The sequence below is a fragment of the Schistocerca americana genome, chromosome 4, assembly GCF_021461395.2.
Source record: "Schistocerca americana isolate TAMUIC-IGC-003095 chromosome 4, iqSchAmer2.1, whole genome shotgun sequence".
Taxonomy (NCBI): Eukaryota; Metazoa; Arthropoda; class Insecta; order Orthoptera; family Acrididae; genus Schistocerca; species Schistocerca americana.
Window position 1 is genome coordinate 736,832,086 of NC_060122.1, and position 27,445 is coordinate 736,859,530.

A 27,445-nucleotide genomic window follows, 5' to 3' on the forward strand; every position below is an offset into this window, starting at 1 on the left:
TTTTCTATATCTCTAAGTTTACTACAGATATGATGCTGAAATTAACACTGTTGTTGGCTGAAATTAACACTATTGTTATCTACTGGCATAATGAACTGTCACACCAGGTTCTGTTCCATTTGTCATATGGCAAACGTGGAATTTAATTTAGTATAATGTATGTAACATTCCAAGGCGTGGATGGTAGTGACATCTCACGGCTGAAACTGTTAGCTGGCTCACGTGAGAAAACATGTAACAATAGAGATATGACTCATTGCAACTATGAAGGTAATTGCTGTCTTGTTCCGTTTGGGTGGTGTAAGTGGCTATGCCACAATAGGTATACTACCACAGATAATTTTTCTGTTCTCTGTCTATGGCTTGCTATAAAAGTTTGACAGGAAATGTAAATCTTCATAAAATATGTGTTGCAGTCAGACCACTGATGACTGAGGCAACTGCTTTAGGAGCTGCTATAGCTGCTGGAAGTGCAGAAGGGATAGAAGTATGGGATTTGCATGAGGTTCAGTCTGTTCCCAGTGATGTGTTCAAGCCATCAATATCAGAGGACGGTAAGTATACCTATAAATTTCAAACAAACTCTCTCTCTCTCTCTCTCTCTCTCTCTCTCTCTCTCAAAAGCTAATAAACACCTTGAATTTACTGTATGCGCGCCTTTCCTCAGTTTTTTGTCGTTGTTTCCATTCTTTAACTCGATTATTGTAGAACTCATTGAATGATACAATACAGTACTCAGTGATCATAATGAGATTTTGGGCTAACTAGGTTCTCTAAAAGGCATATTAGTTAGAAAACAAATGTATAGTTTTGTAGCCAGTGAATTTATTTTCATGCCTTCTTTATTGAATTAGATTATATTTCCTAGTTTGAAAGCATGAATAATTTATATTGCATTTCACCTATGTGTTTACATAACTTTATCTTACTGTTGTTGTAAAAAGTGTATTATCAACAATTTTTCCCAAACAAGAAATATTACACCTTTAATGAGGTTGTAATACATTAATTCCATACATCAGATGGAACAAATTTGGTTTTAGTTAAAAAAAAAAAAAGCCGTCCAGGTAGTAGTTACAAACCACAAATATCGCATAAATTTTCAGTTTATTATTCCATAAGAGATAGTGTGTATTAAGTTTAAATATAGAATTCTGGTCAGTGAGCAGAATGACAGGAAGTTTGCAGTCATACTATGGTGGAGAGTATCAGTTAAATAATACAGTAGCGGTAGTAACGTTACCTGGCATAACAGTGGCCATGACATCACTTGCGAGCGGAAGACCAGAGAGGACGGAGACAAAGTCAGTCTGCATTGTGAACTTTTCAGAAGTCATATACTGTAATACAATATCATATGGAACGCATATAATGGAGGTGAAATACAGACACAATAATGAAGCTTCATGTGAATTTATTTTGTCGTGATTGATGTTGGAGATTTCCAGGTGGTGCAGACGTGGCATCATCGAGAAAGAAGCCTGTGGCCTCAAGATATAGTAATGTGGTCAAGTCAGATGGTTAATATAAACAAGTAACAGTGGCCTCAAAAACTTCTAGGCTACAATGTCCACCTCCAGAAATTCACTGAACAACAGCAGGTGCACTACATTCGAAATGCTTGTCAAAAAGTTTTGCAACACCTTTCACATCTGTTACCAATGTCTCATTTATTAATGCTACCTGCTCCCTCTTCAAGTCTGGTTCTAGCAGTCTCGTCCTTCACTGTATTCCATATTGCATATATTTTGTTATCTCATTTGATTATCTTTTTCTCATTGCATTTGCTTGATGTTCATATTACTGTATTTAATATTTTTCAGTATGCATCAACATCAAACCTGTTTGTGACTGACAGATACAATTTCCTGTTTGGTTTGCAGATGTCTTTATTCTTTGAGTTGTCCATGGTTTCTTTGTAGACTTTAGTCTAATCTGGGGTATTTTGGGGGGGAAATAGTACTCAAATAAACTAAGGGCTTAAATAATAAAAGTGTTGTATTATTCATTTGTGCCATGGGCACTGTATCCATCAGTCCAGTTCACCTCTTGGGGAGTGTCCTGAAAATCAATTTTTGGTGTACTGACTACCATCTTGAACTCAGATCTAATAGATTTTATATCCTGTTCAGTATTCAAATTAACAAAATGAATTGCACATCATGATCTGAGAGATGATTGACTATTGGTTTTGTGATATAATGTTGTTCATTAGATGTTTCTACAAAGATATCAATGGCTGTTAGTGAGAAATTAGCTGCCCTAGTTGCAAGTTTATGGTAGGAATTAAGTTGAATGATAATGTTACCAAACTGGGATTAATTCTTACTGGAAGAGTTTTTAAGAAAATGTACATCAAAATCACTAGCAACCACTATTCTTTTGTTATTTTTACTTTAAAATGGGTCAACAGAGCTTCAATGTGGTTTATGAGCAGATTAAAATTACTTGCAGGTGCTGAGTATATGCTTACTATTATGAAAGATTTATTATGAAATATGTGTTTCTGCCGGGCATGATTCCATATGCTTCTCTTGACAAAATTTATGTGAATTAGGACACTTTCTGATGAATTGAGGTGCTATTCTAAATCGTGTAATACTTAAGGAATTCAATAGATAGAATTACTTTCAAACACAAACTGAAATCATATCCTCTGATAACTCTTTCTAGAAATGTATTGTAAAATTGATTTGTTTGGCATCAAAGTGACAGATCACAATTATGATACATGGAACATGCAGCTGACAAACTAATACCCTAATCTTTCTCTATCTCTTCTTGGTTTTTTATACATCATAAGGAAAGTTGTGGCTGAATATAAATAATTCCATCCATCTGGTGTCTGTCCACATCTACTGCTGACTGTTGCAGGTTTTCATGGAGGCCATTAGTCTACCTCCAACTTGTCCTTCCCTGTGTCTCCTCCTGTGTGGAGGCCACCTGTAGTCTTCCATCCAATTGAATTTTCTCATTTTGAGAAAACAATTGGAACAGTCTGTTTTACTTGCTGTAGGGGTGCTGGTGGTCATTGACAGTTGGTGACGTGCACCCTTACTGCTGAATTGAGATTGTGAGAACATGTGTATTTGCGTTTATAGAAATATTTATAATGCTGGGAACTGAGTTCCAAAAGATGAGGTTTAAGTAATATTAGATATAGGTAAAAGGAAATTAGGTTCTATTTGGATTGATGTGAGAATTTATTTTGGAGGTGTTGCGGGGGCACCAAATGGCTGCTTGTGACGTCAGAGCAGTTGGGGCTCAGAGTCTGCAGAGCAGTGCAGTGTGCCACGGAGCTCCATCCACGACAGAGTTCTGCAATCGTGGGACTTGGTAACCAGGGAGACATAACATCGAACTGAATTTGACTCAGAAGCATAATGAAAGTCTGTACTTGTAATTGGCTGTAAGAAGTTATTGTCAATCAGAAGTTAAACCAATTTATAATTGGATAAATAAACCCTTGTTTGTGAACCTACTAGCACCTGTTACTACATTTCAGTAGTCATTTCACAGGAGAAGTCTGGTGTGAAGGTTAGGTCCCTCCAAAATGAGTAAGAAGATCATAACGAGGAAAGAACCCCCTGCATTGCAAAAAATTAAAAAAAAGATGAAGTCAAGATTGCATAAATATTTCTTTATTTAAAACAGCCAGTTTCGACATACTCTGCTGTCATCTTGAGGTCTTAAAGTCATCTGTGCCACAAGTCCAGCTCACTTTAGCTGCCCTTGCTTCTGACGATTCCTGCTATATATTCATCTCGGTACTGTTTATCTAGGTCATGGTTGTGGCTGATCCTCAATTCACCTTTGACTGGCTAGAACATCTTCCACAATACTTTTGTCTCAAATATAATCTCACATCTCACAGCCATAAAGTACAGTGGGTTGAGTCAGTGGTTTATGTGACCAAATCTTGAACTTTCTCAAGAGAACCAAATGTGTTAGGATGTAGGAGGATCAGTTTCCTGCTTGGATCCTGGCATTCATCCCTGATCTATATAACAAGTTTTCTGTGAAAAGTGCTCCCAGGTATTTAAATTCCTGAACTCTCTTGTAGGACTTGTCATGCCCACATAAAATGCTGTGCAGAAATTCCAGCGAGTTGATATGTGACGTGGCTGGTTTCACAGGTGGCTCTGCTTCTGATGTGATAGGATAAGCCTGTGACAAGAGTAGAGTAGAATGTGCTGGGAAAGTGAATTGAGCAGTCCTTGCACCAAGGTCTTGCATAGGGATATGACCCTTGTTACAAGGGAGTGGAAGTGGGAGTGGCATAAGGATGGACCAGGATTGTTGTGTAGTATGGGTGGGTGACAGAATACCACATGAGGATGGGTGGCAAGTAACAGAGGTGGGGTTCAATAGCACCAAGGCTGTGGGCATGAGGAATGTTGGTTTGTAGGAGGTGGCGTCACCAGTGACAAGTAGGGATCCATGGTATATTTCCTTTTGCTGCTGCTTCTTTTAGTTTCAATGTCAATTTCCCCTTCTGTGGTAAGAATTTTACAAGGTCTTCTGTGTTCTACCTTCCATTTTTTACTTTTTCTCCACTTAACTTTTAACACCCTTTCCGGAGGTATGTGGCACCAGATGTTTATGCACAGGTCACATAGTTCCCATAAATTACAGTTCTGTGTTTAGTGGGTGCACAGCTCCCAGTAGTGACCCAGATGTGTTCCATTGGGTTCAGATCAGGCAAATTTGGTGGCCATAATGTCGACGTGAGCTTGTGATGGTGCTTTCCTGCATTGTCCATTATGCCCTTGGAGTCTTGATGATCAAAGTGTTGTAGAACGGCTCCCAGTAGTGACCCAGATGTGTTCCATTGGGTTCAGATCAGGCAAATTTGGTGGCCATAATGTCGACGTGAGCTTGTGATGGTGCTTTCGTGCATTGTCCATTATGCCCTTGGAGTCTTGATGATCAAAGTGTTGTAGAACGGCTGTAAATTGATTTCCAGGATTTGTACTAATGATGTACAGACACAAATTTTCATGTGAGGAAGCTTTTTTTCTTGTTTATTGTCACCACAAACATTACAGTTTCCAGATCCAATTTAATGTCAGACATCATATGCAAGTGGATACCATCACTCTCTATACATGAAAGTGCATTAACAACATAATCACACTATGGAGTCATAGTTCTTTTTGAACACAATATTAACAGAACACAATGGCTGCGTGGTATTGAAATAGTGCACACACTAGTTTTTGATAAAGTCACAGAAATGAATAAATATCCAAGTAGTAAAAATTATGGTGCTGGTTCAAAATATCATAGATCCACAAATATATTCATCAAAAATTATTCATACAAAATCATGCATCTCATCGAAGTTCACATATTGAGTCACACAGATATATTAAGTGAATATCACTGGTAACATACTTATGTACAGTTTACGAGACAAACTCTCATGACTATATTACATAATCGCTGCATGTTTGATAGCTAACTGCGGACATTTTGCTCACGAGAGTAACGAGGAGATGTCAGCGTAGTGAGTGACTCCCACAGAATGACTATTTTGGGGTGGAGTGAGCTACTGTATGTAAAGATTGGAATACTAGCATACTATGATTTTGTAATCTACATTTTGGTTTGAAAAATGCCTAGGTTAGATTTTGCTAATTCACTAAATGTTATGACAGTTCTGTTGTTTATAAAATATGTGTTTTTAGGGAAAAAAAAGATAATGGAACCATATTATGCACCTTTGCTACTGTGAAATGATTCTCTTTTACTGAACATGTGCACATCACTCTGTTGGAGCCATGCAACCATAAATATTAACTCTCTCCACAAAGTTGGGAAACTGAAACAAACGAAATACTTTTTGAACAGCAACAACATGCTGCTGCCAGCCATCCAAGAAACAGGGTGTGCTAGTGACCTAACAGTAGATTGTGAGAACTATCAATTTTTTTAAAGGTAAACCGGTAGTTAGAGTTTTCATCTCAAGTCTATGAATTTTAATAACGGCCTTCTTAATTCAATAAAGTATTATCCAAAATGTTGATTTTTAATCCTTCAGTGAAAGACACTGTTATAACAATAAAATTCAAGAATAAATATTGCTAAATATTCTGTTGCCCAGCACCAACAAATGAAGACAAGAGAAACTGAGGCAAAGTAGAAAACTTTTGGGAAGATCTGGAAAGCAGCCTGTTGAAAGTTCACAAAAGAATGTAAGAAAGGAACTACAACAAATGGTCAAGATTAGTAGATATTTACAAGTCATTTTATCCTAAAATCATGACAACACACTTTAGAAAAATACATATAAAGTAAAAAACATGGATATCACCAAATCCCAACTTGGGAGAGTTTCAGATTGATCGTATCACTATTTACAGATATAATTTTCAAGAAATCAGGAACATTAGAGTCAAGAGAGAAATGGAAGTTAATTCAATCACTACCCAACTGAGACCCACATGAGATTTATTCCAAAACATAAAATCATGAAACAAACCAATAAGATAAACGGAATTAATAATGAAACTATGAAACAAAAGGAATGCAATTTTCAAAAGATGCAGAAGGAAGTGAAAACTGATCCAACAACTTTACAGAAACAAATATATTGCATTTGAAACAGCTCCAGAGAACAAGCAAAGAAAACACAGATGGTGGAATGGTTCAAATGGCTCTGTGCACTATGGGACTTAACATCTGAGGTCGTCAGTCCCCTAGAACTTAGAACTACTTAAACCTAACTAACCTAAGGACACCACACACATCCATGCCCAAGTCAGGATTTGAACCTGCGACCGTAGCGGTCGCGTGGGATGGTGGAATAATAAATGTAATGAAGCACTTAGAAAAAAAGAGGGCTTGGAACAGCTAGTATAGCAGGCAAAGAAGCAGTAATTGGAAAATCTGTCTGTTTGAGAAGAAGAGAACAGGTAAAAGTATTACGACACAAAAGATGTACTTTGAAAATAAATAACTTAAAAGTGTAGAGGCATATTAAAACAAAAAGTAATACAAAGACTATTACATAACATTCAAGAACTATATCTCAGGGCACATTCTGCAAATGCTATGCTTCAGCCAAGTGAATGGAAAATCTGCACTTAACAGTGAAGAAAACTTTAAGTAATGGCAGCTTATTTCAAAAAGCTATTGAACTGTGAAAAATCGACCAAACAGCTGTTATTCCATGATAATATTCAAAATGAAAATTCAAAGTATAATTAAAGTTTACTTCAAACAATTAAAATTCAACAAAGCCACAGATGAAAGTGGCCTCACAACAGAAATCCGAAAAGATAGTGAAAATTTGGGTGTCACAATTATAGAAAAAAAAAAAGATAATGTAGGGGTCACTAAAACAATTCCAAAAAATTGGAAGATTGTGTTAATGAAACAAACTCTTACTGAAAGCTCTTCTGGATATGTTAAATCCTCAGTTAGATAAACAGATTGGAGAGTATTAAGTGGAGTTTAGAAGTAACAGATCCTGTCCAAAGCTAATTCTAAACCTCAAATAAATAATTGCAAATATGTAAATATCAAATAAAATGATAGTGTTAATATTTGTCAATTGTAAAATGGCCTATGATTCAGTAGACAGAGGCTCCAAAGGAATTTGTGCTAGATAGGAAAACTTTGGAAATAAGCGAGCAAACTCTTACAAACACGATATCTAAAGTTAGCTTTCTTGGAACAACTTCTTGTCCCTTTCAACTTCTATCAGGAGTAAAACAAGGAGACAGCATGTCACTGTTATTATTCAACTGTGTGGTGGAAAAAAGTTATAAGAGAATGGAAAATAGAGGAAGACAAACAAAAAGCTGATAATTACCTAAAGTTGGGTAAGTTGAAAGAAGCAATAAATTGTTTTGCCTTCGCAGACAGTCTTGTTATAAGGAGATAGAGCCTGGGAAAATGCAAAGAAAAGACTAGAACTTCTGAAGAAAATAGCTGAGAAGGCAGGTCTACAAATATAGTTTGGAAAGACAGAATATATGACCAATGAAAATAAATCACCAAGAAACTCAAAAACCAATTATGGTGTCATCTATATAATAAACAACTTTAAATATATGGCTGAAAATATAAACATAAAAAGTGAAAAAGAAGCAATTAAAATCAGGACTGAAAAAATGAAAAGAAGATACGTGAAAGTGAGAAATCTGTACAAAAAAAAAAAAAAAAATGTTTTTCTAAGGATATTAAATACTGACTTTACAGTACAGTTGTAAAACCAGAAGTCTTGTGCAGGTCAAAAACACTACTGTAACCCAGACGCAAAAGACACTAGAAGATTGAGAGAAGACACAAAGAAGAATCGAGCGAAAAATATTAGGTCCAATCAAGAACAAAGACAGCAATGGTGTTTAGAGACCAAATAAGGAAATATTCATTCTGTCTTAATAAGACAGATGAGATCAGGGAAAGACGTGTTACACTCTGTGGACATCTAATGAGACTGAACGAAGACTTCCTAAACAGGAAAACAGGCAACGAAAATGGGTGGGGAGGCAGAACAAAAGAAAATGTAGAAGAAATTAAGATTGAACAAGAGACCTTACTCAACAGAGACAAATTCAGACCAGAAGTCAAGAAATTCAGAGATCCTCAGGAAGCTAAAACAAACAGAAAAACAACTGGTGCCAAGTGGTGAGATGAAGGACATCATTATGAGAAAATGAAAGAGGTTTGTTGGAAAAGAAAGAAAAAGCGAAATAAATAGTTGTCTTGACATAGTCCTTGATTCCAGGCTGTGTGTTTCAAGTTTACTATTATGCTCCTCAAACCATTGGTTCTGGCCTTGTGACATGGATAATTTGTGATATAATTCTATTCAACTCCTCATGCTTTTGTAGAATCTGAAATCAGCTGCCACCAATTACTGAATTCCAAATCAAATGCTTCAAATGAAAACTGCTTTGTATAACCTAAATGCTGTGTAATAAAAATCATTTCTGATCTAACATAACAGATACTTTCAGCACCTGCACAAAATTGCTTGAAATGATCCGTCCCTTTTTATAGTGCTTTCTTTGCTTACATTTATGTAATCAGATTTCTTCATGTAATTAAAATATTTTGTATTTGGTTTCTCTTTCAGAAATTATTCCTTGCTTTATTAACACATTTTGGAAACCAGAAGAACCCCTGTTTTACTGTGGCATAGTAGGTTTCATGGGGGATGACTTCCATCAACTAATCCTGCTAAGTGTGATTTGAGAATGGTGCTCATCTTCATTTCAACACTCTTTTGAAAAGCCTCTTGAAGCAATACATTTATTAAAATTGAAGCAGGAGGTCATAATGCCTTGCTTCTGACAACTAGTTTCAATTAAAAGACGATGTTCTAATTAGTATTAACTGATTAAAATACTGATAAAACATTTTACTAACTTTCATAATACTCTGAATAAGGAAAGGTAACCATTCACATGGGTGACTGATGTCTGGTGCATTGAAACATGCAATAGAAAACTATTTATACTCACTTTTGGTCATTCTCTAGCCAGGGTGTCTACATGGACAAGGAAAAAAAATTCCCGGATTTCTCCCGGGTTTCCCGGTTAAAAATACACTTTCTCCCGGGTGGAAACATAGGTTTTCCCTGTTAATTGACAGTATATTTTCTCTCGGAACTGTACAACTTATCAATCCTTTGAATGGTTATGGTTTTATACATGGGCGTAGAATTTCCCGGCGCTTTAGAAAACGAATAACTTTTTGGAAAGATGTTTGATGTGCGGTAGTAACATGTACGCTGCATATTTTCGTATTATGAAAGTATAAATTCGAATTCCACCAAACACCGCATGTTACTTTCTGAAGCATTGAAATAAAGATTGCGATGCGTATTTGTAAGCCAGTCATAGCTCATGTCACGTGATCTCGCCAGCCAATGACAGCGGATATTCAGAGCTTCGGACACGTGGTGTAGTCAGCCAATAGCAACAGCACTGTTCAGTAGCGGGAACACATGAACAGGAAAAGTTAATGGTTTAAATTAATATATATATAATGTTACTACAAGAAAAACAAAGCTTTTACAAGGCCAATATGCTGCAAGAGAAGCTAAGCTTTCACTTATAATTTTGATCGTTTATGCACGTATTGTGGGGCGGCGGGTAGGGAAAATATGTTGTTATATAATTTGTTTGGTTTGTAGAATGTAAAACCAGTTCCTATTATTTAGAATGTTATTTATGCTGTCTTTCGCTGTTCTCAACACTGGCTCTCTAACTACAATATTGGCTACCAGAAAGTGATTAGCAAAACGTGAAGCCTGTAATTAGAATTCCTAGTGCCCCACTTCATCTGAGAATACACTTACAGTTGCAGCTTATAGCTCTGAGGAATTAGGAGATTGTCCGGGATTTATAATCAAAAACGATTTTCTAAAATAGTTGAGTATATTCTGAAAGTCACAGATGAAAAACAAAAGAATCCACACAACCTAACTAACAGAGCAGTTCAGAGTCTAATGCGCTGATGCAACTATAAATATCCAAATTAAATGTCAAAATGAATGCTTGCCATAATTTGATGTTTAGGTTCATCAAACGCCACGCTAAATAATGGTAGAATGTTTGTTCCGCGGCGGCACGTGAAAATACGACAATACACAAACTGAAGCTAGATAAAGAAAATCATCCCAGAATTAACACTTCACTTGGAAATGATTTCATGGTTACGCATATCTCGAGTAACTTTATACGGCATCTGAGGCTGTTTGTAGCAATGATATCGACGCGACGCGACTCCCGACACAGATGGCGTGCTGTTCAGCGTCTGGAGAGAACTGGGGTCTTGCTTCCTCGCGCAGTGTTCTTATATATAAAGCCGCGATGCGGACGGCTAAGGGAACGCCTGATCAAATCGGCTCTCCCGACTAGCCGCTGGGCTAGTAATGCACCACTTTAAGTTACCTAATAAATCATAGCTTCTCTTGCTGATGGCCGATGAAGCTCTTAATTTAAATGTGCATTCAGCACACAGGTAAGTATTGGTAATAAAATTTTGACGTGGCTAAGTTAAATATTTTGGGCGAGAGAATTAATTTAATTACACTGCACGCAGTAGACGAGCTCTGAACTGGCCCTTTGGAGATACGCTGTCGCTATAGTTTTATAGGTATTCAAATGAAACTTTTCACATCTTCATAGTTATAGTGGATCTCCAACCTACTTAAATATAAACATCCTAGCCTTATTTATTAGCCTACTTAATCTATCTTGCTTCCTTAAGTTTTAAGACAAAAACCAGAAAATCATGAATTTCCATTAAAATTTTAATTTGTGAAACCCAAAGTACTGTTTTTATTAAATTATTATGAAAAAGGAAGCTAATTATAAATTTTGCAGTCTCTAGCCAATGATTTTTACAGAAAAACGTCCAAATTTCGAAAATGGCTAAAGTTATCGAACTGATATTCAACACATATTACTTTAGTATTACTCCTGACATGCTATAATCGTTTCAGGTTATTTGCTTAATTTTTAAAGTATTGCGCAACATTTATGACGTCAGAGCTAGTTGCAGCGGACTGGCTGGCACACAATGGAAAGACTGATGTGAATTTACTACGGCGTGAGTAGGCTGCTTCCCTACAGTATATCGTTGTAAGATATATCACACAAATGTGCCAGTACATTTTTTTGAATAACGACATAATCTTCTGGGCTATAAATTCTTCTAAGTGGCTCGTCATCAAAGAGCTGATTTTTAAATGAGTCCCAGATTCCCAGTGAAGTATGCATTGACCTGATATTAAGCTTTTCAATGTGGTTTCGGGATGTAAATTTCCTTGGGTACCAGTACTTTGTTATCTCATGTCTGGTTCTTTGTTATGGCATAATGCCATACGTGCTAGAAGATGAAAACATACACTTGAAATGCACTGAACAGTTGAAACTAGCCAATAGTTTGAAATTAAACCCTTTGTTTCAAATATACTGACTGCTTCAGCAGAAAAGATTAATAAAAGAAAATTTCTTCAGCAAACCGATAAAAATAACTTCATTGTTCCACGTGACAATTAATGCTTGACTGGCAGAAAAGTGGAAATAAAATAAAATCTGAAACTAATAACATATTTTAGCCGTCCGTAATGATGTGACTGTATTTTAATTCACATGATAGCTCCCGGCCAAAGAAATCAATTTTGTTTTCATTGGACGTGAGTGAAGTAGGCAAAGAGGAAACAGCAAAATCACTAAATGTAAACACGGGTCACAAGGAGACTACCCGCTTCCCTATTATAACTCAGACTGCTCTGCACATCAGACCCGTATCTACGATATTTCCGAACCGGGGCAATAGTAGATAGTGGCGTCCCTCGAGCATTTGAGATAGGACGTCAAAAATTTAAAAAATCGAATTTTCAAAAATACATTCATTTTGTAGCGCACATCTTTCTGAAGACTCCGATAGAGACAACATACGTGTCTGAGGAATTGTAAGACATGTTATCTGATCTTAAGTGCGCCAAAGTGCAGCGTCACACCTCTTCACACAGCATTCTTCTATCACACGTCACTGTATTTCGGTCTGTGGAATTGAAACGTGTATATTTTGTACTAGATGCCATCAAACTATATTCAGGACAGCGGAAATTAAAACGTCCAATGGTGCCTCACCTGCTTCCAGTTGGCCGGTTTGACATCCTGCACCTCTTTTTTTTTTTTCTTTTTCTTTCTATCTTTCTTTCTTTCTTTCTTTTTTTTTTTTTCTTTTTAAAAAAAAAAGCTCTTCAGAAAATTTGAACTCTTTATTCCCTATTTGCTAACAACTTGCTGCTTTGCATGACATAAAATTAAGTATAGGATACAGAAAGCCAGTAAAGAGAAGAGACAAGCAAGACAGTACACATTTCTTCAATCCTTAGCTCCTAGAATTTTTTCTCTCTAATCTTGCTACAGCCTTACATGGCGTGGTTTCCTTTCTGTGAAAAGATCTGTTACCTCATCAAAGTTCGTCAAACGTTTTGCTACATGAAAAATCGAAATGTCGTTGTCTAATACTGAAAAAGCTGTAAGCACAAATAGGCCCAAGACTGGTGTGGTTTCTCGACCTGATTGCCTGTGTTTTGTCACTGTCTGCGAGGTAAAACAAAATAGCCCTTTATAATACTCCAGCAATTGTAACACACACCAAATAATCGAGACTGTTTTGGCAGAAATGGTCATTTTTATAACATGGCAGAATAGAATTCACGAAGTACCAATATCAAATGCCTGTTAGGACTACTACAAGCAAAGACCTTTATGTTAGGAAATAGTTTTACACTTCATTCATACGCTCCGGTTTCTCAAGCATGAGATCGAAAATTAGTAGTGCGAAATTTTTATAGAAATTTTGAATCGTCTTATTCTTCCATAATTTGTGTGACGTCCCCGTTTCTTCTCCTTCCTCGTTCTAACAAACAATGTTGTCATCACTAATTCTGTGTCTATTCCTGCCAATGTCAAAGATTATTCGCTGGTTAACTTCACTAACTCTGCCAGAATCACCAGTTTAGTTATCCCGCAATTATTTTCCGGTTAGGCATTGTTACGTGTTTGTACAACGCGTTTTCCGCACTACTTCCAGAATAGACCTGCTGCTAGACCGGCTGCTACCCGGGACTGTACAACTGGCCCTTGCTAGTACAGCGATATGGCCAAACATTTTCTGTCAAAATTTCATTTTCTTGGATACACCGAGAAGATGCTTACACAGCCAACAGCCACATTTCTGTAGGCAGAAGCGGAAGAAGGTACTACTCAACTGCGCATGCGCATGATCCCACTCGTAACTGCTAAAAAAAATCTAATGTTAACAGTTGTGACGTCATGCTCATCGGAGGCAATTTGTTGTTATGAAGCATTGCATAGTCTTCCTAAAGCCTTTGACACATTTTGCTGTTGGCAGACGCTTGTAGGAGCACTGTGTTTTGTTGCTGTATATGGCACATTTCTTTTGCAATTTAAGTTTTATTTTAGTTTTTTCTCTCGTTCACGTTTTATTGCTGCAGTATTATTCTGCAGTAGCAGGATACAGTAATATCCTTTGTTAGAGTATTGGTTCTTACCAGTCAAAATTGCAAAAATTTAACTGAGAACAAAAACAATGAAAAATTCCCAGAATTCGAAAAAATTCCCGGGTTTTTCCTGGTTTTCTCCCGGATGAAAAAATTCCCGGGTTTTTCCCGGATCTCCCGGTTGTCCCGGGTTGTAGACACACTGCTAGTGGAAGTACACACATTCACAGACACAATCATACGGACACCCAAACGCACATGCCTGTGGCCACAGCAAGATTGACTGTTGACTATCGATAGCAGCTGCCTGGCAGATGGAGGTGGGTAAGAACGCATGAGATGAGGAGGGGATACTGGGACAGTGTGAGGCAGGTCTTTCCAGCACATTCTGTGCTCAAACAATCCCCCTTGCCTAAACCTCTGCTGATCTGTTCCCCACTGCCTAACCTTATTGTTTCCCTTCTCTCTACTGTCCACATCACTCCTTCCCCATCTAGATGATGTAGTGCCTTCTACTACCTCTTCCTCACACCTTTGTCCCCCTCCCTGTCTCCTTCTTTCCCATCTCTACCATCCCTCTCCCTCTCTGCCTTGACTCCCTGCCAACTTCCTCATCTCCACCTTCCTCTCCTTTCCTCCCATCCATTTCCCCCTCCCCCTCTCCCTCTCCCTCTCCCTCTCCTTACCTCTTATATGCTCTATCCACTGAACTCTTATCATCTTACCGTGCAGCTGCTGAGTCAGCTGTCAACAGATCTGCCTCGCACTATCCCATTACCCTCTCCTCACCTCATGTGTGATTCCCCACCTCCATCTGCCAAGGCAACTACTATCGATAATCAACAGTCAGTCTTCTGGTATCATGGGCATGTGTGTTGGGTGTCTGTGTGGTTGTGTGTGTCAATGTGCGTACTTCCACTAAAGAAAGAGCAAAAGCTCAAAACCCTATATAAATAGTTTTCTGTCGAGTGTTTCTATGCGCCACATCCGTGCCCTGAAATGAGAAATGTCCTGCCCACTATCTTTCCCACCTCTCCCACAGTGGTATTCTGCCATCCACCAAACCTCCACAATATACTCGTTCATTCCTAAACAACCCCTGCTCCCAACCCCTTACCTCATACCTCATAGCTCTGTAGCAGACCTAGAAGCAAGACCTATCCTGTACATCCTCCCACCACCACCTACTCCAGTCTAGTCAAAAACATCACCTATCCCATCTACCTGTGAAACCAGTTATGTGATCTACAAGCTCAGCTACAACCACTGTGATGCATTCTGTGTTGGCATGACAACCAACAAGCTGTCTGTCCACATGAATGGCCACCGACAAACTGCAACCAAGAAACAAATGGACCAGCCTGTTGCTGAGCATGCTGCCCAACACACATTCTTTGTCTCAATGACTGCTTCGCAGCCTGTGCTATATGGATCCTTCCCACCAACACCAGCTTTTCTGAATTGTGCACATGGAAACTTTTCCTGCAATATATCCTACGTTCCTGTAACCCTCCTGACCTCAACCTTCATTAGCCATTGTCCTTGCCCATCCAGCCCCTTCCCTGTTGCCATTCCAGCACTACACAGCCATCATTTCACCATCGCACCCAGTGTTTTTATTCCCTCCTTTTCCGCTACCCCGCTCCCCACCCCCTACCTCTCCGCTGCCCTCTGTGTAACCTCCCGACTGCACATAGCTGCCCTACACTCTCTCCACCTCATCCCTGCATGCTCCCCATCAGCTCTTTACTGTCCCCTACCACCACTCTACATTCCCCCCCCCCCCCCCCCCTCTTGCCATTCCAGCCTCCTCCTTACCCCCACCCCGTCGCTACTCCCATCATACACTGTTGCTGCTGCTCACATTGTGGCTTCAGTTGTCAGAGACTGCAGTTTGTGTGTGTGTGTGTGTGTGTGTGTGTGTGTGTGTGTGTGTGTGTGTGCGCGTGTGCGTGTGCGTGCGCGCGCGCTTGCATGTCTGTCTGTCTGTCAGTCATCTATTTTTGACGAATGCCATACTGACCGAAAGCTAATTTGTGACAGTCTTGTTGTTGTGCCCATCTGCGACTTAGCATCTCCGCTATATGGTAAGTAGCAACTTTCCTTTTCATAATATTGACACGCCACTCAGCTACAGGTGCCTTTCCTTTACTTTACATATTATTCCATCCGGGAATTTTTGTTATTGTTTTTCGTAATACTTTGCCTAGAAAAAGTCCTATTACTGTTATGTAATCTTCTGATCAAATAGAATTGTTTGATGTGCATCGTGATAATGTTGTTAGAATTTTATTTTTGTATGTGTTTAAGCTTTTCAAACCAACTCAGTTGAAACACTGTAAACACAATTTGCATGCAGCCAGAACTGATAATTTACGAGGGATTCCCAATGTCATTTAGATGCACTGAACTATCTATTATTATTAGCCATTAACATATTGGAAATTTACACAATGTTTAATTTGAGTCATAAGACATGTTGTAATTTTGACATAGGGCTTATGTAATGCAGTGGGAAGTATAACAGTAGCCTTTAGAACAAAAGTAGCAGCCTCAACTGAAGGGGAGTCTTTTCCGGCAATAGCACTTGTGTAGGTGATTGTTGTGATGAAAGTCCAAGTGTGTATGTTTACAAGATGATGCCACATTGTTTTTTGCTTAGAGTGAAGAGGGCAACACTGTCTCACTGAAGCAGCAAGAAATGTCAGTTGTTCAATGCATATATCTGTTGTCTGTGTGCAGGACAATAAAAGACTAAAATTATTCCAAGTTTTTTTTCTCTTTATAAAGTTTAAAAATCACCTCGAACATACATGTGATGCAATAAAACTATTTGGTACACGACTGCTGCTCGACTAACGGCTGACTGTTGTTAGTCGAGCAGCGGTCATGTACCAAATAGTACTATCTTGTTACTTCGGTTTTACATATCTGATGGAAAAGAATGACCTAGAGAGCAGTTGTTTTGTAATTTTTTGTGACAATGATTTTAAATCGGCTGGTCTGCCTCATGTATCGTTATATCTAAATGGTTTATAAATGTTAAGCTACATTCAGATCCAATGATGGCACCTTTAGTGTGTTGAAACTGGTTATCCAGTAAACAGTATTTATGAGATCTTGGCTTTTGAATTATTTCTATAACATGTTTCCATTGGTCCACAGTCCAATCTCAGTTGTACCATGCCTGCTGCAGTTCTGTTAGAACTGAGACTATGCAATATAAAAGCCATGGATTCTGTTCACAAAATCACTGTATTTATTCAAAATAGTCTCCCCCAGGATCAAAACACAGCTGAAATTGTTTTAGAAGTGTTTTGAAGCAGTCATTGTAGTCCTTTTTTGGAGTTTCATTTAGTACTGCAGTACCATTTCCATGGATGTTCTTAACTGCACCATAACAGTGTCCTTCCATTGCAAACTTCAATTTGAGGAGCAACCAGAAGTCGGCTGGGCCAAAATCTGGCAAATACAGTGGGTGGTCTAGGACTTTAATCCAGTTACTGGCCAAAAACTAATGCACGGTCTTTACTTTATGAACTGCAGTGTCATCATGGAGAAGCAACAAGGAACCTGTCTGTTCACTTTAGGGGCGAATTCAATGAATTCTCTCTCTAAAATGCTGGAGCAATCAGAAAACTTAATGTTGCCATTTTCCAAAGAGTATCACACACGTACTGTTACATTCACGACCATGCTTGCTGCAGCACTGCTAGCACTTTGAGTTTCTACGCAGTTGTTTTTGAAACTTCAAGGATTGTAACACCGCAACTCGCCATGAGGTAGCATTGCAGATCGCTGGCTGTCTTGCTTTACAGAGCGGGCAAACCTCCAATGTGAAAAGGCACCCTGTTGCCTGTTTATGGTTTCACTGCCCTTCAACTAGTTTCCATAAATGTACATAACAGTAGCACATGAACAGGCTACCAGATTTGGCATTTGCAAGATGCTTATTCCCAGATGTCAGGCCATAACAAACTGCCCTTTGATCAACATAAACTTTCTTGTGTTAGTATATTTTCCATTTGTGCCCTGTACCATTGTTATTATGATTCCCTTTCACCTATGCTCTGCATATAAACTTACCTTAACATATGAAGTGCCTCCATTGCCACCAGCTGGCATTCAATCTCATGGTGGGTGTTGGTCATGGTCATAATGTTTGGCTCATTAGATTTCTTTCTGAAGTTAGCTTGTTGCAGATTGAATTTTATTATGAAACCATTGTTTTATTTTTGTACAATAATTTGCATAGTTAAATCAGAGATGTAACTGAAGTAACAATATTTCCAATATGTCTTGCAGAGCGTGATATGAGGTACTCGAGATGGAAGATGGCTATAGAGAGAAGTCTAAACTGGGAACCAGAGGCTGTTGAAAAGGAAATAGGTATGTGTAGTTGATCCTAGAATTTATTTCACATGTTAAAAGTGTTGCCTTTACAATCTGGTGTTTCAAATAATAGTATTCTAAGGTTCTGGAATGTAAAAGCAAGTGGGGAAAGTTGTGTGTAACAGTGGTTGACTAAACAATTGGGAAACTAAGGATAAATAATAATAGTAGTAGTAGTAATAATAATAATAATAATAATAATAATAATAATAATAATAATAATAATCCCCGTGGAGGCCCGGGAAAAGAATAGGCCTCTGGTATGTTCTGCCAGTCGTAAAAGGCGACAAAAAGAACAAACCACTAATAGGGCTAACCCCCCTTTTAGTGTGATTAGTTGGTTCAGGACAGAACTAAAGAAGCCTCGGACAAGCACCGTCATGGTCGGGGACGACGCTTGAACCCTATGCCCGCCCACAATGGTAACGACACTGCTAGCCAACTGGAAAATGATTTAAATCCAAATAGAGATGTTTTGCAGGATATGCTTCCTGCAACCACCCTAGAAGGAAAACAAAGACAGAGGATGAGATGGTCAGATGAAGTTAATCGACACCTCATGTTCTGTTATTACCAAGCAACAAACCTAGGAACCAACACAACTGGATACAGATCACAAGTATACACAACATTTATTACCAGATACCCAGAATTAAAATTTTTAACAGAACGACGACTAGCTGATCAGATCCATGTAATAATAAAAAATAACAGGATACCCCAGTCAGAATTAGGAAACATCAAACAACAAGTACAACAAATACTGGAACAAAATAATGTGCAATCAGAAGAAGAAGAAAATACAGTAATGGACTCAAACATCCCAGAGCAAACAAACAAAGAACAACACGCACCAATTAAACAATCAGAGGAATCCGAAATCTTAAGACAGCCACCAGAACAAGCACAAACAGAACATGAAGTGACACAGATGTTAGATATAGAAGAAAAATTTCAGCTAACATATATAGAATACAAAGACACAAATACAGACATTAGACCATTCTTGCATAGACCACCAAATAACCCACAAGTCGAAACAACAATAAAAACTATCAACACAATCATACACAACAAAATAAATGAAAACACAACTATGGAAGAGTTACAACTACTGGTTTATATAGGAGCACTCACTACACTAAATATACACACTAGGCAGAGATCAGAACCAACCAACACACAGAAGAAACCCACAAAACCAGCATGGCAACACAGGCTACAGATCAAAATAGAAAAACTGAGAAAAGACATCGGACAGCTAACACAATTTATAAGAAATGAAATCTCGGAAAAAAAACGAAAAGGTTAGGTAAAATCTCACAACAAGAAGCGACAGAGCAATTAGACGAAAAGAAGCAGAAATTACAAGCATTAGCCAAACGACTCAGAAGATACAAAAAAAGTGAAAATAGAAGGAAACAAAACCAAACATTCAACACAAACCAAAAGAAATTTTACCAGACAATAGATAACACACACATTAAAATAAACAATCCACCAAACATAACAGACATGGAACACTTCTGGAGCAACATATGGTCAAACCCGGTACAACATAACAGGCATGCACGGTGGATACAAGCAGAAACAGACACATACAAGATGATACCACAAATGCCTGAAGTGATAATTTTGCAACATGAAGTCACCCAAGCAATTAATTCTACTCACAATTGGAAAGCCCCTGGAAATGATAAAATAGCAAATTTCTGGTTAAAGAAGTTCACCTCAACACATTCACATTTAACTAAATTATTTAACAGTTACATTGCAGACCCATACACATTCCCTGATACACCTACACACGGAATAACATGTCTGTAACCTAAAGATCAAGCTGACACAGCGAACCCAGCTGAATATCGCCCCGTAACATGCCTACCAACAATATACAAAATATTAACTTCAGTCATTAAAAAGAAATTAATGACACATACAACACAGAACAAAATTATAAATGAAGAACAAAAAGGCTGTTGCAAAGGAGCACGAGGATGTAAAGAGCAACTGATAATAGATGCAGAGGTGACATATCAAGCTAAAACTAAACAAAGGTCGCTACACTACGCATACATTGATTACCAAAAAGCTTTTGATAGTGTACCCCACTCATGGTTACTACAAATATTGGAAATATACAAAGTAGATCCTAAATTGATACAGTTCCTAAACATAGTAAAGAAAAATTGGAAAACCACACTTAATATCCAAACAAATTCAAATAATATCACATCACAGCCAATACAGATTAAGCATGGAATATACCAAGGAGACTCATTAAGTCCTTTCTGGTTCTGCCTTGCTCTGAACCCACTATCCAACATGCTAAATAATACAAATTATGGATACAATATTACTGGAACATACCTACACAAAATCACACATTTGCTATACATGGATGATCTAAAACTACTGGCAGCAACAACTCAACCAATTACTAAAGATAACAGAAGGATTCAGCAATGATATAAGTATGGCTTTTGGAACAGACAAATGTAAGAAAAATAGCATAGTCAAGGGAAAACACACTAAACAAGAAGATTACTTATTGGATAACCACAGCGACTGCATAGAAGCGATGGAAAAACAGATGCCTATAAATATCTAGGATACAGACAAAAAATAGGAATAGATAATACAAATATTAAAGAAGAACTAAAAGAAAAATATAGACAAAGACTAACAAAAATACTGAAAACAGAATTGACAGCAAGAAACAAGACAAAAGCTATACATACTTATGCCATACCAATATTGACCTATTCATTTGGAGTAGTGAAATGGAGTAACACAGACCTAGAAGCACTCAATACACTTACACGATCACAATGCCTCAAATATAGGATACATCACATACATTCAGCAACAGAAAGATTCACATTAAGCAGAAAGCAAGGAGGAAGGGGATTTATCGACATAAAAAACCTACATTATGGACAGGTAGACAATTTAAGAAAATTCTTTATAGAATGAGCAGAAACTAGCAAAATACACAAAGCAATCACTCATATAAATACATCGGCTACACCACTGCAGTTTCATAACCACTTCTACAACCCTTTAGATCACATAACATCAACAGATACAAAGAAAGTAAATTCGAAAAACAAAACACTACACGGCAAGCTCCCGTATCATCTAACACAGCCACACATCGATCAAGACGCATCCAACACATGGCTAAGAAAAGGCAATATATACAGTGAGACGGAAGGATTCATGATTGCAATACAGAATCAAACAATAAACACCAGATATCACAGCAAGCATATTATTAAAGATCCCAATACCACAACAGATAAATGCAGACTTTGCAAACAACGAATAGAAACAGTAGATCACATCACAAGTGGATGTACAATACTAGCAAATACTGAATACCCCAGAAGACATGACAATGTCGCAAAAATAATACATCAACAGCTTGCCTTACAACATAAACTTTTAAAACAACACGTTCCTACATACAAGTATACACCACAAAATGTACTGGAGAATGATGAATACAAATTATACTGGAACAGAACCATTATAACAGATAAAACAACGCCACATAACAAACCTGACATCATACTCACCAATAAAAAGAAGAAATTAACACAACTAATCGAAATATCCATACCCAATACAACAAATATACAGAAGATAACAGGGGAAAAAAATTGAAAAATACATCCAACTGGCTGAGGAAGTCAAGGACATGTGGCATCAGGACAAAGTTGACATTATACCAATTATACTATCAACTACAGGAGTCATACCACACAATATCCACCAGTACATCAACGCAATACAGCTACATCCAAACGTATATATACAACTACAGAAATCTGTAATTATTGATACATGTTCAATTACCCGAAAGTTCCTAAATGCAATATAACACATACCGTACAGTTAAAAGGAAGTGACGCTTGATCAAGGTCCGCGTCACTCCATTTTTAACCGGACTTAACGTCTGAGAAAGTGAAGGATAATAATAATAATAATAATAAGCACAAATAGAACACGAAGTGACACACATGTTAGATATAGAAGAAAAATTTCAGCTGACACATATAGAATACAAAGACACAAATACAGACATTAGACCATCCTTGCATAGACCACCAAATAACCCACAAGTAGAAACAACAATAACAACTATCAACACAATCATACACAACAAAATAAATGAAAATACAACTATGGAAGAGTTACAACTACTGGTTTATATAGGAGCACTCACTACACTAAATATACACACTAGGCAGAGATCAGAACCAACCAACACACAGAAGAAACCCACAAAACCAGCATGGCAACACAGGCTACAAAAACTGAGAAAAGACATCGGACAGCTAGCATAATTTATAAGAAATGAAATGTCAGACAAAAAACGAAAAAGGTTAGGTGAAATCTCACAACAAGAAGCGATAGAGCAATTAGATGAAAAGAAGCAGAAATTACAAGCATTGGCCAAACGACTTAGAAGATACAAAAAAAAAAAATGAAAATAGAAGGAAACAAAACCAAACATTTAACACAAACCAAAAGAAATTTTCCCAGACAATATATAACACACACATTAAAATAGACAATCCACCAAACATAACAGACATGGAACACTTCTGGAGCAACATATGGTCAAACCCGGTACAGCATAACAGGTATGCACGGTGGATACAAGCAGAAACAGACGCATACAAGATGATACCACAACTGTCTGAAGTGATAATTTTGCAACATGAAGTCACCCAAGCAATTAATTCTACTCACAATTGGAAAGCCCCTGGAAAAGATAAAATAGCAAATTTCTGGTTAAAGAAGTTCACCTCAACACATTCACATTTAACTAAATTATTTAACAGTTACATTGCAGACCCATACACATTCCCTGATACACTTACACATGGAATAACTTATCTGAAATCTAAAGATCAAGCAGACACAGCAAGCCCAGCAAAATATCGCACCATAACATGCCTACTAACAATATACAAAATATTAACTTCAGTCATTACACAGAAATTAATGACACATACAACACAGAACAAAATTATAAATGAAGAACAAAAAAGGCTGCTGCAAAGGAGCACGAGGATGTAAAGAGCAACTGATAATAGATGCAGAGGTGAAATATCAAGCTAAAACTAAACAAAGTTCGCTACACTACACATACATTGATTACCAAAAAGCTTTTGATAGTGTACCCCACTCATGGTTACTACAAATATTGGAAATATATAAAGTAGATCCTAAATTGATATAGTTCCTAAACATAGTAATGAAAAATTGGAAAACCACACTTAATATCCAAACAAATTCAAATAATATCACATCATAGCCAATACAGATTAAGCGTGGAATATACCAAGGAGACTCATTAAGTCCTTTCTGGTTCTGCCTTGCTCTGAACCCACTATCCAACATGCTAAATAATACAAATTATGGATACAATATTACTGGAACATACCAACACAAAATCACACATTTACTATACATGGATGATCTAAAACTACTGGCAGCAACAAATCAACAACTCAACCAATTACTAAAGATAACAGAAGTATTCAGCAATGATATAAATATGGCTTTTGGAATAGACAAATGTAAGAAAAATAGCATAGTCAAGGGAAAACACACTAAACAAGAAGATTACTTATTGGATAACCACAGCGACTGCATAGAAGCGATGGAAAAACAGATGCCTATAAATATCTAGGATACAGACAAAAAATAGGAATAGATAATACAAATATTAAAGAAGAACTAAAAGAAAAATATAGACAAAGACTAACAAAAATACTGAAAACAGAATTGACAGCAAGAAACAAGACAAAAGCTATAAATACTTGTGCTATACCAATATTGACCTATTCATTTGGAGTAGTGAAATGGAGTAACACAGACCTAGAAGCACTCAATACACTTACACGATCACAATGCCACAAATATAGACTGCATCACATACATTCAGCAACAGAAAGATTCACATTAAGCAGCATCGACAGAGATCCTGGGTACAGTATAGAGTGTGACCTGGTAAAGATTGCGTCGGCATCGAGACACACCAATGTTGAATTTGTATCTGTCCTGAGACGCCATGATCGGCCTCATTTGAACTCGTCTGTTGGGAGAGTTAATTTGGAGTTGGAACGGCTGTTTGGGTCGGGTGCGGGGGCTCATATTGGTGTGGTTCCTGTTGATTATCTCAGTAGGTGGGACTATACCAGGCACGGCCTACATCTCAACAGGAAAGGGAAGGGGAAACTGGCTGGGGTAATAGCAGGAAATTTAAGGGGGGGAGGCACTGCCATGAATGGTAAAATACCAGTGGTTACAGGTGTTGGAGCAGCACCTTTTTTAGGATAGGTAAGACAGAAAGATGTCAAGTTCTTCGAGAGGTCAGGATTGAAACAAATCTTCAGTTTAGGAAAGAAATTAAACAGCACAATTCTAGCACATTGGATCACCAATCACAGCTGTCAATTATAAATTTTCACCAATCACCAGAAATTTTATCTCCACCAAGTTGTATCTCAGTCCTAGGTAATTGCATTGATGAATTAAAGTCACCCAACCCAGTTGACATAATCTGCCTCTCTGAGCACCATGTGACCACTGGTATAGGAACTAAGCCTAAGCACAATGAGAAACTCAGACAGGAGAGTACTGCAAATGTTAGAATAAGGAAAGGTTCTCATAAAAGTATAATTAAAAATAATGTAAGTATATTTCATCAAATTATTGGGAGTTTAAAGAATAAAGTAGATGAGCTTCTGGTTTGTTTAGAAGATTTAGAAGCTGAGGATGAAATAGATATACTATGCCTGTCTGAGCATCACATTGTTACTGATATGGACAAGGTAAATGTAAGTGGATATAAGCTCTCTGCACATGTAATGAGAGAAAATATGGAGAAAGGAGGAGTTGCCATATATGTCAAAAGTTATCATTGTGTAAAAAGTATAGAAACAAAACAGTTTTGTGTAGAGAAACATATAGAAGCATGTGCCTGTGAGCTTAAATTAAATAAAGGCACATTTATAATTGTAACTGTATATAGGTCCCCATCAGGAAATTTTCATCTGTTTCTGAAAAATTTGGACTCCTTGTTGTGCTATCTGTCAGACAGGGGTAAGCAAATTATTATTTGTGGGGACATCAATGTAGATTCTCTGAAAGAGGGTAATAGGAAAAATGACCTTGAAGTATTACTCGGTTCTTTCAATTTGACACCCGTTATTGATTTTCCTACTCGGGTGGTAAAGGATAGCAGCTCATTGATAGATAACTTCTATATAGACCAAGATAAGTTTAACCAGATAAATGCTCAGCCTGTTGAGAATGGTCTTTCTGATCATGGTGCACAGCTAGTTACAATATATAACATAGCTCCATTCAGCAATACTAAACAGTCCTCCAAAGTAGTACGTTCAGTCAACGATTTAACAATTGCAAATTTCAGGGAAAGCCTTCAGCAGTTAGACTGGGATGAGGTGTACCGTGAACCTGATGCCAATTTAAAATATAATTTATTTCATGAAATTTTTGTAAATGCATTTGAAAACTGCTTCCCCAAGAAAATAGTTAAATATACTCGTAAGAAACCTTGTAACAAACCATGGCTTACTAAGGGTATAAAAATATCTTGTAACCGGAAAAGGGAAATGTATCTGACAGCAAGAAAGAGTAGTGACCCAGAAACTATCAAAAATTATAAAAACTACTGTTTTATATTAAGAAAAGTTATTAAAAAATCCAGGAGTATGTGTATCATGTCTGAAATCAGCAACTCTGATAATAAAATTAAAACAATTTGGAATATTATTAAAAGAGAAACAGGTCAACCAAGAGCAGAGGAAGACAGTATTACCATCAAATTGAATGAAAACTTTACGAACAAAAAGTCAGAAGTTGAAAATATTTGTAATAATCATTTTCTAAATGTTGTGGATATAGTAGGATCCAGGTGTTCATTAGAAGATGCTAGGCTGTTAATGGAAGAGACCATACCTATGCAATTTGATACAATTGAAATCTGACCCACTTCTCCCTCTGAAATTAGGAAAATAATAAACTTGCTTAAAAGCAAAAACTCACATGGAATTGATGGCATTTCCAGCAAAATACTAAAAGCTTGTTCTCAACAGATAAGTAAGATTCTCAGCCACCTGTGTAATAGCTCTCTGGAACAGGGCATTTTCCCTGATAGACTGAAATATGCTATTGTTATACCTTTGCATAAAAAGGGGGATGGATCTGATGTCAACAATTACCGTCCAATCTCCCTTCTAACAGCTTTATCCAAAATTTTTGAGAAAGTAATGTATTCAAGAGTAGCTTCACATATATGTAAAAATGAAGTACTAACAAAATGTCAGTTTGGTTTCCAGAAAGATTTTTCAACAGAAAATGCCATATATGCTTTCACCAGTCAAATTTTGAATGATATGAATAACCGAACACCACCCATTGGGATTTTTTGTGATCTCTCAAAGGCTTTTGATTGTGTAAATCATGAAATTCTGCTAGACAAGCTCAAGTATTGTGGCATGAGTGGGACAGTGCACAAATGGTTTAATTCGTACCTAACTGGAAGAGTACAGAAAGTTGAAATAAGTAGTTCTCATAACATGCAAAGATCAGCACATTCCTCAAACTGGGGAACTATCAAGAATGGGGTTCCACAAGGGTCAGTCTTGGGTCCTTTATTGTTCTTATTATATATTAATGACTTGCCATTCTATATTCATGAAGAGGCAAAGTTAGTTCTCTTTGCTGATGATACAAGTATAGTAATCACACCTGACAAACAAGAATTAACTGATGAAATTGTCAATACTGTCTTTCAGAAAATTACTAAGTGGCTCCTTGTAAACGGACTCTCACTGAATTTTGATAAGACACAGTACATACAGTTCCGTACAGTGAATGGTATGATGCCATTAATAAATATAGACCTTAATCAGAAGCATATAGCTAAGGTAGAATATTCCAAATTTGTAGGTGTGTCCATTGATGAGAGATTAAATTGGAAGAAACACATTGATGATCTGCTGAAAC

General features: G+C 37.3%; 1 protein-coding gene across 2 annotated transcripts in view; it reads left to right on the forward strand.

The window, feature by feature from the left end:
* The window catches only part of LOC124612277 (glycerol kinase-like), a 174,733-nt gene that overhangs the window by 114,220 nt on the left and 33,068 nt on the right, over window positions 1–27,445 (forward strand). For both annotated transcript variants that reach the window (XM_047140381.1, XM_047140382.1), the window contains 2 exons: window positions 417–554; window positions 18,308–18,391. In XM_047140381.1, coding sequence (XP_046996337.1) covers window positions 417–554; window positions 18,308–18,391 — 222 coding nt within the window. The remainder of the gene's footprint in view (window positions 1–416; window positions 555–18,307; window positions 18,392–27,445) is intronic.